The sequence below is a fragment of the Carlito syrichta genome, unplaced genomic scaffold, assembly GCF_000164805.1.
Source record: "Carlito syrichta isolate Samal-C Ts95f unplaced genomic scaffold, Tarsius_syrichta-2.0.1 Scaffold305203, whole genome shotgun sequence".
Lineage (NCBI taxonomy): Eukaryota > Metazoa > Chordata > Mammalia > Primates > Tarsiidae > Carlito > Carlito syrichta.
The window spans coordinates 474,049-491,728 of record NW_007249299.1 but is presented as its reverse complement, the minus strand read 5'-3'; the positions used below and the strand labels follow the sequence as shown (position 1 = coordinate 491,728).

The 17,680-nt window shown below is 33.9% G+C and overlaps 1 protein-coding gene across 4 annotated transcripts in view; it reads right to left on the bottom strand.

The window, feature by feature from the left end:
• Positions 1-17,680, bottom strand: part of RUNDC3B (RUN domain containing 3B) — a 170,830-nt gene that overhangs the window by 59,878 nt on the left and 93,272 nt on the right. For all 4 annotated transcript variants that reach the window (XM_008061315.2, XM_008061316.2, XM_008061318.1 and 1 more), the window contains 2 exons: positions 8,944-9,112; positions 1,969-2,126 (listed from right to left, as the gene is read on the bottom strand). In XM_008061315.2, the coding sequence (XP_008059506.1) occupies positions 1,969-2,126; positions 8,944-9,112 (327 nt within the window). The remainder of the gene's footprint in view (positions 1-1,968; positions 2,127-8,943; positions 9,113-17,680) is intronic.

The following is a 17,680-nucleotide window of genomic DNA, read 5'->3' as shown; positions in this document are numbered from 1 at the left end:
GAGGTGGAAGGATCACCTGAGACCAGAAGGTTAAGGCTATGGTGGCTGTGAGTGTGACACTGTACTACAGTCTGAGTAACACTGGGTAACAGAGTGATACTATCACTGAAAAATAAATAAATAAATAAATAGACACTCAAAAGAAAAATAAATGCGATCTATTCAACTTGAACTCTTCAAATAAAATATCCCTTTAATAAAATAAAAACTGATTTCATAATTATTTTCCAAGTTAAAAACACTTAGATGAAGTAGCAGTGTTTCTTGCAAAAGAAAAATAAAATTATCTTCCTTGCCAGAAAAGGTCCGGGTACTAAAAAATAAATTAGCTTCTTAATTCTTTTAATTATAAAGAAATAATCAAAAATCTCTATTTTGGGCTCTTGTATTTTTCTCTCTGCTTAATGGAAATAAGGAGTTATGGAATGTGTTAACCTGTTGCCCAACGAGTGATACCCCATATAACAAAATCACTTTATGATAGCAGAAAAAATAAAAGAAACAATATGTGAACATAATTCTTTTTATTAAGATACAAATTTCTAGAAGATATTAATTTTTTGTTTCTTAATAAAACATTTTTACTTAAAAATCATTTTTATATTTATTTAGTCTCAAAGTAACTCCTTAAAAATTACATGTTAATTACAAAAGGAACAACAGTAACTCTATAGAAGAGAAAAACACCTTAACCAAATGGTCAAAATTACTATCACTAATAAAGGGCCAAGAGATTTTATGTGCCTTTAGGTATCATATCCTTAAGACAACATATCACTTATGCTGTATTCCAGTCAAAAATGGAAAACTTCATTCCGCTCACAAGCAAACACAAATTAAAAGACATTCTATAAAATTATAAGCCTGAATTATTCAGAAATATAAATCTTAAAGTGACTGAAGATACCAACAGTCAAATGCAAAACATGATCTTAACTTGAATACAGTCAGTATTAGAGAAACAAAGGGTGCAATAAGAGACGTTATTTGGACAATTGACAAAACTGGAATATAAATTATAAATGAAAGTATTGTATCCATTTAAATTTCTTAAATTGATAATTGAACTATGATTATATAAGATCTTTGTGCTTAAGAAAGGCACTGATATACTAAGGCATAAAAGGGTATAATAGGTGCAACCTCTCAAGTGTGTGGGGGGTAAGAGAGAATTATAAGGCAAATGTGGCAAATGTTTAAAATGAGCGAATCTAGGAAAAGTCATATGGGAATTTTTTGTACTACCTTGGAATTTTCTGAAAGTTTGAGATTATTTCAAAATAAAAAATTTAAAACTCCTCCTTCGGGATTAAATAAATATTAATGTGTGAAAATGTTCACCATAAACAATTAACTGATAAGAGCAAAATTGACAAAACATAATTAGTACAAGTGCTTTGAACAGTGACAGGTTAAGGAGCTTGTACCAGAATGCAGCTCATTATACAGGTTTCTTCGTCAAAAAAAGTCTTGCTACACACACACACACACACACACACACACACACACACACACACACACACACTCGTTAGCTGTACCAAACTATGCTCAGTGACTTTCTGGCACAACCTGGTAACAAAACAGCTAATACACCAACAATGCGCTTTGAGTAGCACTAGTCTAAAATACCATTGTTTTATAATCTATCAGTCAATCTATAACAAAGTAACTAAATACTTTAAAAAGTATGTATATCCACTTGAAAGAATATACACCAAGTTATAACCAGTTAACTCTGGGTAGCACAACTAAAGGTGATTTCTATTTTCTTCTTGTATTTTCTAATGTTTCTGCAATCAACATGGATTACTTTTGTAATAAGAAAACCAAATTTTTAAAAAAGAGTAAGAGGAAAAGAATTTTATAGCAGGCAAATAGATTTCTTGCAATTTGCATCTTATGTCAAAATGCAACATTTTTTTTTAATGTTCACATAAAACCAAAACTTTTCTAAAGGATCTTACTTACAGCTGATCTTGAAGTTCCACAATTATATATTCTAATTGTTCCTTCTCCAATTTATGGGCCAGATCAGAATCTTCAATTCTTTGAAGTAGTATTTTATTCTGGGAGACAGATTCAGATAATTGGTTTTCTCGAAGTCGTAAGAGTTCTTCAAGATAACCCTAGAAATATAATATTACCAAGATATAGCAATTGCAAAATTCTAATACATAACTTGAAGATATGCATTGTATAACTTAAATATTATTTCTATCAATATTGTAATAAAAACAATGTCAAAATAATACTAATAAATTAGTTTAAAAAGTTGTTTTAATTAAATATAAAAATAATATATGTTCTCCATTATGTTTGTCACTTAAGGCAAAACTTAGCTGAAACTGTAATTTCTTTAAAAAATTTTTTTTATTTTAAAGATATGGGGTACAATTCAGATTTAAGTATACAAGTGGTAATCACACAGGTAAAGTCTGGGCCTCCCTTTGATCTCCACTTCACAAAACTATAATTTTGAAGCTCCACAACGGTGACAAATACAGGACTCCTAGCTTCAAAATAAAAACTTAATTACAGAATGACCAATTAGGAAGCTACGTCTGTTATTATTTTTCAGAAATGCATAAATATAAACATTTTAGCCTTAACATGTTACTAGAGGTAGTATAATGTTTTGTTTAGTCCTGCAGAATTTGGGACTACCTCATGTCGTATTCCAGTTTTATTACTTATCAGCTATATCTTTGGGCAAGTTTATTAACCACTCTGTGCCATAGTTTCATCACCTAAAAAAGTAGGAATAATAAGATGACCTCATTGGGAGAAATGAATGAATCAATATAGGCAAACTGCTTAGAACAGTGCCTGATATATTATAAAATTAGTAGCTATTATTGCTAGCAAACACTTAACTGAAATGAGATTTCTTGGATTGATTTCTTACCCTTTTACTCATTTACTATTTCTTTGTCTTTCTGCCTTGTTTTCTGGGAAACCTTATCAAATCTATCCTCCAATTCTTTATACTGGATTTTTGAGTTCAGGAAATCATATTTGTAGTTTTTTAAATAGCTCTTACATGTCTTCTGACTGCTCCCTTCTCATGGCATCCTATTCTTTTTAGTAACAATGTACTTTCAATTTTTAGTAGCAATAAACTTTCAATTAATATCCTGAAGATACTAATTATAATCTTTTTTAAAAGAGTATTTTTAAAAGTACTTTTTTAAAAAGTACTTTTCAATTACAAATTATCCTATTAATGTGTCATTTAAAAACTGTTTCAGGGCTGGACACGGTGGCTCAAGCCTGTAATTCCAGCACTTTGGGAGGTTGAAGCGAGAGGATTGCCCGAGCCCGTGGGTTTGAGACCAGCCTGGGCAACATGGTAAGACCTTGTCTCTACAGTAAAATCAAAAAATTAGCCAGGTGTGGTAGTGTATGCCTTTAGTTCCAGTTACTTGGAAAGCTGAGGTGAAAGGATTGCGGGAGCCTAGCAACTGGGCGACAGAGGGAGCCTTCTGTCTTCTCTGCAAAGGTAACAATATGTTGAGATTTGTGTTTATCATCCCCTTGATTTTTTCTCCAGTTTTACCACAAATACATATCACCTTACACATTATGTTGTTTTAGTTTTGTGTCCTCTTGGAACTTGTTTTTTTAGCCATATTGATTAGTCCAGCTAATTCATCAACTCTCAGTACTATATAGTATTTCATTGTACAAATATTGCAGTTTATTCACTCTCCTGTTAGTAACCATTTGGATTGTTTTTGGTTTTTCTTAATGTAAACTATATTGCTGTGAACACAGCCAGTATTGTGTCTCCTGGTACACACATCCAAGAGTTTCTAGGAGGTATGTCTAGGGGTAGAATTGCTCTGACACCTATAATTCCAGCACTTTGGGAGGCCGGGGTGAGAGGATTGCCTGAGCCCACATGTTTGAGATCAGCCTGGGCAACTTGGTGGGACCCCATCACTACAATAAATCAAAAAATTAGCCAGGCATGGTGGCGTGTGCCTATAGTTCCAGTTACTTGGAAGGCTGTGGCAGAAGGATTGCCTGAGCCCAGCAGGTTGAGGCTGTGGTGGCCGGGGAGTGTGCCATTTTCCTCTAGCCTGTGTGACAGATTGAGACTGCTACTCAGAAAAAAAAAAGAAGAAGAAGAAGAAGAAGAGGAATCTTAGAAAACACACAAGACACCCTTATGGGAATTGGAGAAGGCAATCAATTCCTGATCAAAACCCCAGATATCTATGCCATAAGAGATGAGACAGACAAATGGGACCTTACTAAAGTGAAAAGCTTCTGCAAAGCAAAAGAACCCATCAAGAGAGCAAGGTAACAGCCCACAGAATGGGAAAATATATTTGCCAACTGTATATCTGATAAAGGCCTAAAATCTAGGATCTGTACAGAACTAAAACATGCCAAAAGGAAAAAACAAACAACCCCATTAAAAAGTTGGCAAAAGACATGAAGAGACACTTCTCAAGAGAAGATGTATGAGAAGCCAACAGACACATGAAAAAATGCTCAACCTCACTAATCATCAGAGAAACACAATTCAAAACCACCTTGAGATACCATCTAACCCCAGTAAGAATAGCCATCATTAATAACACAAAAACAACAGATGCTGGCAAAGATACAGAGAAAAAGGAATGCTTCTCTTCTACACTGCTGTTGGGAATGTAAACTAGTTCACACTCTGCAGAAAACAGTGAGATGATTTCTAAAAGAACTAGACATTGACCTTCTATATGACCCAGCAACCCCCCTACTGAGAATATACCCAGAGGAACTCAAACCATTCTGCAAAAAAGATACCTGCACACACATATTTATTGCAGCACTATTCACAATAGCGAAAACATGGAACCAACTGTGCTGCCCATTAAAACCGAACTGGATAAAAAAATGTGTACATATACATGATGGAATATTGCACAGTCATAAAGAAGGACAAACATATGGACTTTGCAGTAACTTGAATGGATTTAGAGTCTATCATACTCAGTGATCTATCACGGAAACAAAGAATGATGCCACATGTTCTCACTCATAAGTGGACCCTGAACATTTACCATAATACTGTAAGAAAGGTATTGGCAGTAGCGGAATATTGCTGGGTTTGGGGAGACACAACATCAATAATGGTACCTGATTTCAAACCAGGCGAAGTGGGGACCTAAGGGAGGCCCAAATTTTACCTGTACAATGACCACTTGTATACCTAATCCTGAATTGTACCCATTTTTAAAATAAAAAAATTAAACATTAAAAAAAATACTTAGACAAAAACACACAAATTAGCTTAGGTATATACAGGGTAAGGATCATCAATGCTACTGTCTTCTACCTCCACATCTTGTCCCAGTGGAAGGTCTTTAAAGGGCAATAATACGTATGGCTCTGTCATCTCCTATGATAACAATGCCTTCTTCTGGAATACCTCCTGAATAACCTGCCTGAGGCTATTTATAGTTAACTTTTAAACAAGTAGAAGTACACTCTAAAATAATAATAAAAGGCATAATAAATACATAAACCAGTATAATAGTCTTTTATTATCATTATCAAGTACTGTCCATAATTGTATGTGCTATACTTTTATATGGCTGGCAGTGTAGTAGATTTGTTTACACCAGCATCACCACAAACACATGAGTAATACATGTGCTATAGTATCACCATGGTAATGACGTTACTAGGCAGTGGGAATTTTTCAGCTCCATTATACACTTATGGAACCACCATCATATATGTGGTTTGCTATTGACTAGCACATCACTATGTGATGCATGACTGTATTTGGTAGGTCTACCTCCAAAACCCCACAAGTCTAATAGTGTTTTTGGTGGGAGAGTGGACAGATTTTAAACTACTTATTCAATATTAAATCACTATAGGTATCTAAGTTTTGACAAGTAATATTTATAAAAAATTCTTTATTTAGGTTTAAGGTATTATCATAAACTTGTTAAAATATAATCTAATAATTGCTGGGAGGGTCTCTGCTGCATTTATAGCTATTCAGTCTATTATCTTTTCATTCTTAACATTGTCTATCTGTGCCTTAATTAAAAACAAAATTTAATTCTTGCTAGGATTTGTCTATTCAATAGTTTTTGTAAATAATCTGCTTTTGTTTTTGTTAATTCTGTGTCTTTGTTTTTGTTTCATCAATATCTGTTTTTTCCTTCTTTTGAAGTGGTTTAGTTGTTCTTTGCCTACCTCTTGGATACTTAGTTCTTTACATTTTCATTCTTTTCTAAGTTAAGTACTTCTACAAGTACTGCACAAATTGCAACTTACAACTATTCAGTATGCATTGTTTTCATTTACAATCATTTCTAAGTCCTATATTTCCTCATTTCTTTGACTCATAGTTTAGAAGTTGTTTTTTTTTTTAATTTCTTGGGTGGTATGTGGGTGGTGGGAAGCTTTTTGTACTGATGTGTAACTTTACTGCATTGTAATCACTATTATATCATTTCTTTAGCATTTGTTTTGTGCCCCAGCATGCTCCATAAAAATTGGAAAGCCCTCTTCCAAGTATGCTTGAAAAGATTGTGTATTCTAATTGCCAACATTTAATATATGTTAGAGAAATGTATTTATTGTGCTGCTGAAGTTCACCACATCCTAATTTTTCGCCTGTTCAATTTGTAAATTACTCTGAAAGATATTAAAGTTTCCTACAGAATCACAGATTTATCGATTTCTCCTGGACATTTTAGAAATGTTTGCTTCATATTTTTCATGGCTATGATGCTAAATGTATATAAATTCAACACTGTCATATATTCATGCTAAATTGTTTCTTTTTTAAAAAAAAGACAATGTCGTTTAGACTTAATAATGCTTTTTTGCCTTAATGTCTATGTTTAATGATATTGATATAGAATTCTTTTGATTAGTATTTGCCTAGTATATCTCCTTAGTTTCAACTTTTTTGTGTCATTAGCTTTTTACTGTGTCTCAGTAGCATATAGCTAAATTTTGCAATTATTAAATTTAAATAAATAAATCTAAGAATTTATCTTTGCAGGCAAGTTTATGCCATTTATTTTATGGTGATGTTGACTCTTCTGGCTGTATTTGGTGTTATTACTACCACCTTATTTTGTGTTCTTTTTTCACCATCCTGTTTTTCCCTTCTATTGTATTGATCAAGTGTTCCATGTTTCTTTTCTTTCTTTCTGTTAGTTTTAAAGTTAAACACTCTACTTCTATTCTCTTAATTGCAATTCCCAAATGTAAACTTTCAAAATAGACATACACATTTTTAAAAAAATTTCTACTCCCCTTTACTAAAATACAAAGACTTCACCTTCAATTGGCATCTCTCACTCTTTCTGATATTGTGTTGTAGTTTTTATCTGCTTTCACAATCCCTGTCGTGACCTGTAGCCAGCTTATAGGCTCTTAAGAGCTGACTGCTAAATTTTCACAAATTTAAGTCACTAGTTAAACACTGCTATTATTAAAAATTAAGCTGTATACATTTGCAACTAAGTAAACTATATTTTAAAAAGATAATAACTACCAAAAACACTTAACTTTCTAATTTTTTAACTATATCTTACCATTATCTATGTTCTTACAGTCATTTATTTGTATTTTGTCTATATAATAGAAACACTATGGCATGGCATTCTACTGTGCATCTCTTCCCAATTCTGCATTCAGTCATGTCATATTGGTGGTTTTAAATTAGCCATAAGAGGAGTATTTGCCCCAGAGAAATTGGTAAATGCTACAAATCAGGGTTCCTCTCTCCATCTCCTCTGTAAGAGTCAATTAATCATATCAGCACACTACTGTCACCCATATTGGTCATTTTTCTTGCTGTTTCACATGATCAAGGTTTATTTACCAATCTCTTTGCTTACTCTGCCATTTTGCATCTCACTCCTGTCTTCTAGGTTTGGTTTCCATCTTGAATGATGGGGGCCTAAATCTGCTGCTTCCCTGTTGATATTAAAACACAAGTTCCTAGGTTAAGGGATTATTCCCTTACCCTCACCCATGGGACCTATAGTATTAATTTACACACTTATTCCTCTTGTTTTCAGGTTTTCTATGTTTCTGATGCCTAATAAGTTATTTTTCTTTGAGAGATCAGCTCTGCATAATTTTTTTTTAAACTGCAGTCTACTCAGCATTTTCAGACTTTTACAATGGAAAGGCTTTCCAATTATCTTAGTCTTACTTCTTGCTGGTACCAGAAGCCTCCTTTAATAGATTATGAAAGTTTTCTTCATATGGATTATACAAATTTTTATAACCATTATAATCAGAGTACTGTCCTTTATATTTCCTAAGCAGTAGCTGCTTGTACACAGGAACTTTGTTCATATTTTACAATTATTTTACAACAACTTTCCACAATACATTTTAAATTTTTCTAATATTCCTGTTGCTAATTCCATTGGGTTTTCTGTATATATATATATATATATATATATATATATATATATATATTTAAAATCTATGAACCATGATAAGTTTGAAGGAAGGGAAGAAGGTAAAATAGAAAATACAGTAAAAAAAGTAACAATTACAAATTCCTCAACTCTTCCTTTACTGCACCTTGTGTCTAGTACAGTACTTAACACACAAAAGCTGCCAAAATATCTAATTTTTTAAAAAATTAAAATTAAAAATTAACTTATATATGTTTAGGTAATTACTGCATTTTTACAAACCAACACTATTTTATACAATTAGAAACTAAAATCTCAAACATAGAAATTAAATTGCTTTTATATTAACATAGAAAATTATAAAAAGTTTAACAAACAAAAGTCTTTCTTCTAACTGTTCAATTTTTATTAAAAGGAGGACAATTCAGGAACAGAAGAGAAGAAGCAATGGTTAAATAATTTTATTCAATTAAAAAAACTTTTGACAGTGGCAGTCCAAAGGCAGTACATAGAATCAAATTTAGTGATTTTGACAATTTTTAAATACCTTCTGTTCCAACGTAAGCTGATACTTTTGTTTAACTCTCTTACACTTGTTGAACCAACAGTTCTCATCTGTGATGAAAGGAGGTCCGACATTCTCTGGAGTACTGCTTTCACTACCACTGCTTCCCAAAGTCCTTAGTTCCTCCTCATCACTGCTGATACTATCAGAACTGGGAAGAACAAAATTAAAAAAAAAAGTTAGTATGTTCCATTTTGATTCTTAAACCATTTTTTATTTGTAAGCTACTGGTGAATAAATTCCAGAATACTTAGCACTAAGTAAAGAATTGCTATAATACTATTATAAAGACTTTAGCTTCTTGAAAAAGTAGCAAGCTAGCATAGGCTGCTGACTCCCTCTCATTAAACCAAACCTAGAGATGCTATAGAAGTTCAAGTGAGATTTACAGATTTAAGAAATTAACATAAAAACCGCGAGAACACCCAAAGGAGAGAAAAAAGATTTGTAGAGAAGAGAACCAGAAACTCTGGATGTGCTGGGAAGAGCTTTCTAGATGGGCTCTTTTCACTGCTTGAGGTGATCACTGCCTGTCCAATCTCTACTGCAAGGCAGTAAAACAGCACTACCTGCTAATGCCAGTGGGGTATACCACAGGGTAGTGTTCAGGGTCAGCTAAGCTTTGGCAAGGAAAAGGTAACAACAGGTTCAGAAGAACCAGTCACTCTTAAGTATTCCTATTGGGGGAAAGAAGGAGAGGTAGAGGTAGAGCAGGGAGGACATCCATCTCAGTCCATTTAAAAAATGAGGTTCCTCAAGACATATGTATGGCAGAGGAGCAGAGAACAAGATGGAAAAAAAAAGGGAGAAGAGAAACTAGATGGAGAGAAAAGTATGCTAAGACTATTCAATTCAGAAGAAAAGTATCAATATCAATATACTTACAGAAAAACAGGGAAATAAATAGAATACAAGCAATGATATTAATAGATAAGAAATAGAACATAAAAATAGTCTGTATAATTTTCGCAGGATTAAAATAAACTATGATTTGTCTCAATAAAGAAAAAAAACCTACCACAGAAAATTTAAAACCAAAATTGAGATGACAGAAATAAGCCATAATACAAAAGTAATTATAAAATATTTAAATGAATTAAACTCAACACCCAAAGATAGATACTTAGGTTCAGTTAAAATAAACAATAAGTTGTCTATAAGATACACATGAATACCAAACAAGTAAAAGTGAAGAGATGGGAAATACAAAGAAAATATGAACCAAAATAAATCATCAGAAATTATAATTTCATAGCTTAACTTATATATAATGTTATAAAATATCACAAGCCCAAAGAAAGACATTATATACTTCATCCTCTGTGATATATGTTTGCAACTGTTGGGATTCTGAATCTGAGGTTCAAGCATGCTGCAAATTTGAATCAGAGACCCCCGTGTAAAGAAAATTCTGACCAAAGAGATGTACTCAGTCAGTGATCTAGAAACAAACCAATAAACAGACAAATACCAAACAAAATTTGCCTGTCACAGCCATGGTTTTTGGTGGAAAAGAGAAAAAAGTAGTGGCTGATAGTCAAGTTCCAGCTTTGAAAATTAGCCAAACAACTTTTTTTTTTTTTAAAGGGCATTAGACATTTAAAATAAATGGATAAGCTAAAAATCTGATACAACTGAAGAAGTAGTAAAATGGAAGGCAGACATAAAAACACTTAATATTTATTAAGTATTTTCAAAATACTAAGAAAGAATAACTTCCATACTAGGATAGTGTATTAGGAAAATTATCTTCCCTAAATGAGAGCGGTATTTTCAGAAAACTGAAACCTAAGAGATGTGTCAACAAATCCCCACCAAAACAACTTCCAATGATCATAATTCAAGAAATAGGAAAATGATCCAATAAGTAAGGTTTGTTTTGCAAGAAGGAACAGTAAGCAGAGAAAATAGTAAATATATGGATAAGCCTAAAGAAATATTTCGAGTAAGAGATAGTAATGATGCCTACCTTTGTGAAATTTTAAGTAATTCAATGACAGATATAAAATTCTAGATAGCAAAAGCATATGTTGAGAAGAAAATGATTAGAATTAAAGAAATGTAAGAACCTCATTTATTTAAATGGGTGGTAAACATATTAACTTTAGACTTTGTTAAATTTTAAATCTACATATTAAAATTAATGGAGTACCAGTAAAAGAAGAGAAGTAGAATACATAACTATTGAACTACTTGAAGAATAAAGTGGGGAAAAATAGACATTTTTAAAAAGGCAAGAAAGAAGAAAGGACAGAAAAAGCAATGCAAAAAAGTAGTAAAAAAAAGTAATAGTAGATATAAATCCAAACATGTCAACAAATATGCTAAGCACCTCAAAGAAGATTTTTTAAATTCCAGTTAAGTATCATTTTTTAAAAAAGCATATCGAAAAACATGAGGACACAGAAAGGTTAAAAGCACCACATTTCATAAATTTGTAGTATATATTTTTCACATATGGAGGAACCCAATAAAACCCAGAATTATCTTTTGGAGGGCAGGCCCCTTATAGTATAGGCTTCCCCCACTAGGTAAGTGTTCTAGGAAACACCGGCATCAGTGTACCAGCTAGCATTGTGTGAGAGGCTACATTCATTCAGCTTCAGTGAATTCTTTCTTTTTTTCTTTTGAGATTCTTTAAATGTGTTTGCCCATTTTGTGATGGGTGATTTATGAGTGTACCTGCTCGCACTGGGCTGAGTGTTCAGCAGTTTTTTAACAAAAATGGCATGACCCCCATGCCCCACCCTCCCTATTCACCTGATCTCGTCCTGAGCAACTTTTCTTTTGTTTCTACAGAAGAAAAAAGTCCTCAAAGTGAAACATTTTGCTGTTGTGAAGAGGCGAAACAAAAAAATTGCAGAAGTACTCAAAGGCATAAAAAGCATCAAATGTGACAAGTTCAAATACTGTTTTGAGCAGTGGTAAAAGCGTCCCAACAGGCATACTACATCAGAGAGTGTTTAGAAGATAACTGAAGTTTAAACATGCAAGAATAAATATGCAGTTTTTTAATAAATAAATTCTGGATTTTTTGGGGTCCCCCCTCATATTAACATATCTAAAATCATGGTACAGCTTGCAACTGATGGCATCTTACTATTGCTGTCAATCCATTTTCTTACATATTAATGTCTCTGAAATGACATGCATTTACAATGGAAAGCAAATCAGATTGGATAAAATATTGTTTAAAAATGAATATACTCGAAAAATACTAACCAAAAGAAAACTTGTGGGACTCTATTAATATCACACAAAATGAACTTTAAGGAATAAAAAGATTACTACATATTTATGGTTACTGTATATTGTTAAAAAAAATCTATTCCATCAGGAAAATTTAAGCATTCTAAATTTGTGAACATTGAGTTAGTATAAAAAAAAATAAAACTACCACAAGGAAAAAATTTACAAATGAAATATCATAGAAGGGCTGGGCTCGATGGCTCAGCCTGTAATCCCAGTACTTTGGGAGGCCGAGGTGAATGCCTGAGCCCGTGGGTTCGGACCCACCTGGGCAACTTGGTGAGATCTCATGTCTACAATAAATAAAAAAATTAGCCGGGTGTGGTAGCGCGCGCCTGTAGTTCCAGCTACTTGGAAGGCTGAGGAGGAAGGATTGCCGGAGCCCAGCAGGTCGAGGCTGCTGTGGTGGCCGGGAGCGGCCATTGCACTCTAGTCTGGGTGACAGAGTGAGACTCCAACTCAAAAAAAAAAAAAAAAAAGGAAATATCATAGTAAAATAATTTAATACATCACCATTTAAAGAATTAAGCAGATAAAAATGAGAAAGAATAAAGACTATTAGAACATCACCATTAACAAGCATACTTTAATGAATACAGGACCTAATCATTAGAAAACAGACATTCTAGACCATTTCTAAACAAATTTCAAACAACTGTGAGTATGTGGACCACTAAGCACAATAATAGCAAAAGTCATGAAAAATTTTGAAAATTATACTTCAAGAAATCCTTTGTTCAAAAATATTATAATGGAAATTATACGTAAAGCTGAGCTGTATAAGAAACAATTTAAGAAACTTATGGCATGTAGCTAAAGTAGTACTTCAAGGGATATTTATGGCCTGTGTTTTATAAGAAAACAAGAAAATGTAAGTATTGAGAAAGAAAAGATCACCAGAAACTCGGAAAGTAAAAATAATGAAATAATACACATTAGAATGAAAATTAATGAGCTGTAAGGCAATGATAAAACAGGGGATCAAAAAAACCACAAATATTCTATAAAAAACTAACAAAATTAACAAACCTGGGCAAAATTCTTTTTTAAAAAAATCAAAAACAAAAATTTAGAAAATAATGAAATAATTTATCAAAACAGAATCAATAAGAAATAGAATTTAAGTGATCACATGACTGTGAATGAAATAAAATAGGAATTAAAAAAAAAAACTTCTCATACAGAAAGCACCTGTGTAAATGACTTCACAGACTGAGTTCTAGTAAACATTCAAAAAATGGTTTTTATTTTTTTAGGGGGATGGATTTTTGGATTTTTAAATATTATTATAAAGATGTGGGATACAATTCAGTATTAGGTATATAAATGGTCATTGTACATGTAGAGCTTGGGCCTCACTTTGGTCCTCACTTTGCCTGATTTGAGATCAGGTACACTTATTGATGGAGTGCCCCCAACTCCCTTGGCATTTTCACACTACTGCCAATTCCTTTCTTACAGTATTATGATCATTGTTCAGGGTCCACTTATATGTGACAGCATGTGGTACTCAGCTCATTTCTGTGATAGATTACTGAATATCATAGACTCTAAATTCATCCAAGTTTCAGTGAAGTTCATAATTTTATCCTTCTTTATGGCTGCATAATATTCCATTGTATATAGGTACCATATTTTTTTTATCCAGTCCACATTAGAAGGGCAGCACAGTTGGTTCCATACTTTTGCATTGTGAATAACACTGCAATAAACAGCAATAAACTTGAGTGTGCAGGTATCTTTTTCATAGAGTGATTTGAGTTCCTTCGGAAATATTTCCAGAAGGGGGATTGCTAGGTCATATGGAAGGTCAATTTTTTTTTATCTTTTAGGAATCACCGCACTATTTTCCACAGAGGTTGTACTAGTTTACACTCTTACCAACAGTGTAAGTGATCCCTTTTTCCCACATCCTATCCAGCATCTGCTGTTTTTTGAGTTATTGATGATGGCCATCCTGACTGGAGTTAGGTGGTATCTCAGTGTGGTTTTTTTGCTTTTGCTTTTGTTTTTTGAGTTGCAGTCTCACTCTGTTGCTCAGGCTGGAGTGCAGTGGCATGCTTACGGCCACAGCAGCCTCTATCTGCTGGACTCAGGCTATCCTTCAGCCTCAGTCTTCCAAGTAGTTGGACCTACAGGCACACACTACCATACCTGGCTAATTTTTTGATTTATTATAAAGACAAGGTCTTGCCAAGTTGCCCAGGCTGGTCTTGAACCCCTGGGCTCAGGCAATGCACTCAGCTCCACCTCCACCTCCCAAAGTGCTGGGATTACAGACTTGAGCCAACATACCAGGCCTCAGTGTGGTTTTAATTTGCATTTCTTTGATGATTCGTGAGGCTGAGCAGTTTTTCATGTATCTGTGCGCTGCTCGTATATTTTCTACTAAGAAGTGTCTATTCATATCTTTTGCCCACTTTTTAATAGGGTTGTTTATTTTTTTCTTTTCAGTATGTTTTAATTCCTTGTAGATCCTAGATGTTAGGTCTTTGTCAGATATACAGTTGACAAATATTTTTCCATTCTGTGGGCTGTCTCCCCACTCTCTGGATGATTTCTTTTGCTTTGCAGAAGTTTGTCAGTTTGATGAGGTCCCACTTGTCTATTTTATCTCTTATGGCATAGGCACGTGGGGTTTTGATCAGGAATTGGTTGCCAGTTCCAATTTCCAGAAGGGTGTTTCCTGCATTTTCTAAGGTTCTTATAGTTTGAGGTATCCATTTAAAGTGAATTTTTGTGTATGGTGATAGGCAAGGGTCCTGTTTTAATCTTCTGCATGTTGTCAGCCAGTTTTCCCAGTACCACTTATGAGTAAGTTCTTCTCTGCCCAGTGATTGTTAGAGGTTTTGACGAATATGAGTTGGTTGAGAAATTGAGGTTTTTGCTTCTGGAATCTCTAACCTGTTCCATTGTTCATCATGCCTATTCTTGTACCAGTATTAGGTTGCTTTGATTATTGTAGCCTTATAATAAAGTTTAAAGTCCAGAAGTGTTATACCTTCCAGTTTGTTTCTTTTGCTGAGGATTGTTTTGGCTATCTTTGGTCATTTATGTTTTCATATGAATTTCTATATTGTTGTTTCCAGGTCTGAGAAGAATGATGTTGGTAATGGGTATTGCCTTAAAACTGTAGATTACTTTGGATAGGATGGACATCTTAACAATGTTGATTCTTCCAATCCATGAGCATGGAATATTTTTTCATTTGTTTGTGTCATCTTTGATTTCTTTGAGCAATGTTTTGTAGCTTTTGTTGCAAAGGTCTTTCTTCTAAGTCTTTTTTCTATATATATTTTTAATAGATTTGGCTAACTCCATATTTTGGTCTTCCAGCTTTGAGACTCTTTCTTCTACTTGGTCAATTCTGCTTCCCATACTTGTCAGTTTGTTATTTATTTCTTGGAAGGAGTTATTTATCTCTCTCTTTCCTTTTTTTTTTTAGTTGGAGTCTCACTCTGTCGCCCAGGCTGAAGTGCAGTGGCACACACTCAGGGTCACCCCAGCATCAACCTGCTGGGCTCCAGTGATCCTTCTGCCTCAGCCTTCCAAGTAGCCAGAATAACAGGTGCACACTACCACACCCAGCTAATTACTTTAATTTATTGTAGAGATAAGGTCTCTCCAAGTTGCCTGGGCTGGTCTCGAACCCAGGGGCTCAGGCAATCCACTTGCCTTGGCCTCCCAAAATGCTGGGATTACAGATTGAGCCACTGAACCCAACCTATTTCTGTTATTTCTAAGTATGCTTTCTTGAACTTGCCAAGTTCTGCTGCAATTTCATTTAGTTTTAGCTCTTGCATTTCTTGATTTTTATTCATTTTATCCAAGGATTCTCTGATCTCTGTAAGTACCATCTTTTGAGTCAGAGTCTCACTCTGTTGCCCAGGCTAGAGTACAGTGGCATGCTCACAGTCACCACAGCCTCAACCCACTGGACTGAGGCAATCCTTCCCCCTCAGCCTTCCAGATAGCTGGACTTACAGGCATGCCCAGCTAATTTTTTTTTTTTTTTTTTTTAGTTAATGTAGAAACGAGGTCTCAGCAAGTTGCCCAGGGTGTTCTCAAACCCTTGGGCTCAGACAATCCTCTCACCTCAACCTCCCAAAGTGATGGGATTATAGGCATGAGCCATCGTGCCTGGGCAGCTGTTCTTTCTAGCACTGACTCTTTGCTGGGGCTCTGATGGTTACCAGCAGTTCTTTGTTGATTTTTCTTCATTTGTAGCAGTTCTCTCATCTTTTCTTTAATTCTGTTGCTCAGTGGAAAATGGAGAAACAATCACTTCTGATATTTGCTCTATTTTTCATTCTTCCTTGAGAAGAGGTTCTGGGTTTGTTCAATTATAAAGTAGGCAGGGAGTAGAATGTTATGCTGTGTCTATACAATTTTGAGTACTTTTTAGGGGACGGGGGAACTACAAGGATTCATAACCTATTGACAGGTCATAATATTTGCTATCTGGTGAATAGGCCAGCTGGGACTCGCTCTCTGTCACTGCACCATATGATCCTGGATATATAAAGATCCTTATTAGGTATATTATTTGCAAGCATTTTCTCCTATCTCTGGGTTATTTTTTGGGGGATGGTGTCCTTCAATATACAAGCTTTTAGTTTTGATGAAGACAACTTATTTTTTTCTTTTACTCATTGTATTTTGGTGTAATATTCAAAAAACAGTTGTCTACTTCAAGATTACAAGAATTTGTACCAATATCTCTTCATAAGATATTATAGTTTTAGCTCTTAAATTTAGTTTTTAGACCTATTTTGAATAAATTTTTGCATGTAGTATGAGTCTAAGGTCCAAAGTCATTCTTTTACACATGGATTCAGTTGTTCCAGTACCTTTTGGTGAAAAGAGTACTCTTTCTCCATTTAATAGTTTTGGCCTCCTTTTCAAATCCACTGACCATAAATATAAGGGAAATTTCTGGAATTTCAAATTATTATTTAAATATTGATTTGTATGTCTATCCCTGTGCTGGTTTTGGTTACTGAAGCTTTGTAGCAAATCCTAAAATTCTAATGAATCCTCCAGTTTTATACTTCTTTTTCAAGACTGTCTTGGTGATTCAGGATCCTTTGTAATTCCATACAAATTTTAGGAGAAGCTTATCCATTTCTACAAAAAAAGAGTATGTAGAAATTTTGACAGTGACTCCTTTGAGTCTATAGGTCAATTCTAGGAGTATTGTCATCTTAGTAATACTAAGTGTTTCCATCCATGAACAAGGATATCTTTCTATTTACTTAGATCTTTTAAAATTTATTTCAACAATATAGCATCAGTTTTTAAGTTTAGATTAACTTTAAATTAAAAATTTAGCTCCTCACATCAATCACATCTGAAGCACTGAATAGGCAAACGTGGCTAGTGGCTCCTGTACTGAATAGCATCAACTAAGAAATAAGTATTTGTGGGTATTACAGTTTTAGTTATGGTAACTTATATTATAAGTCAATAA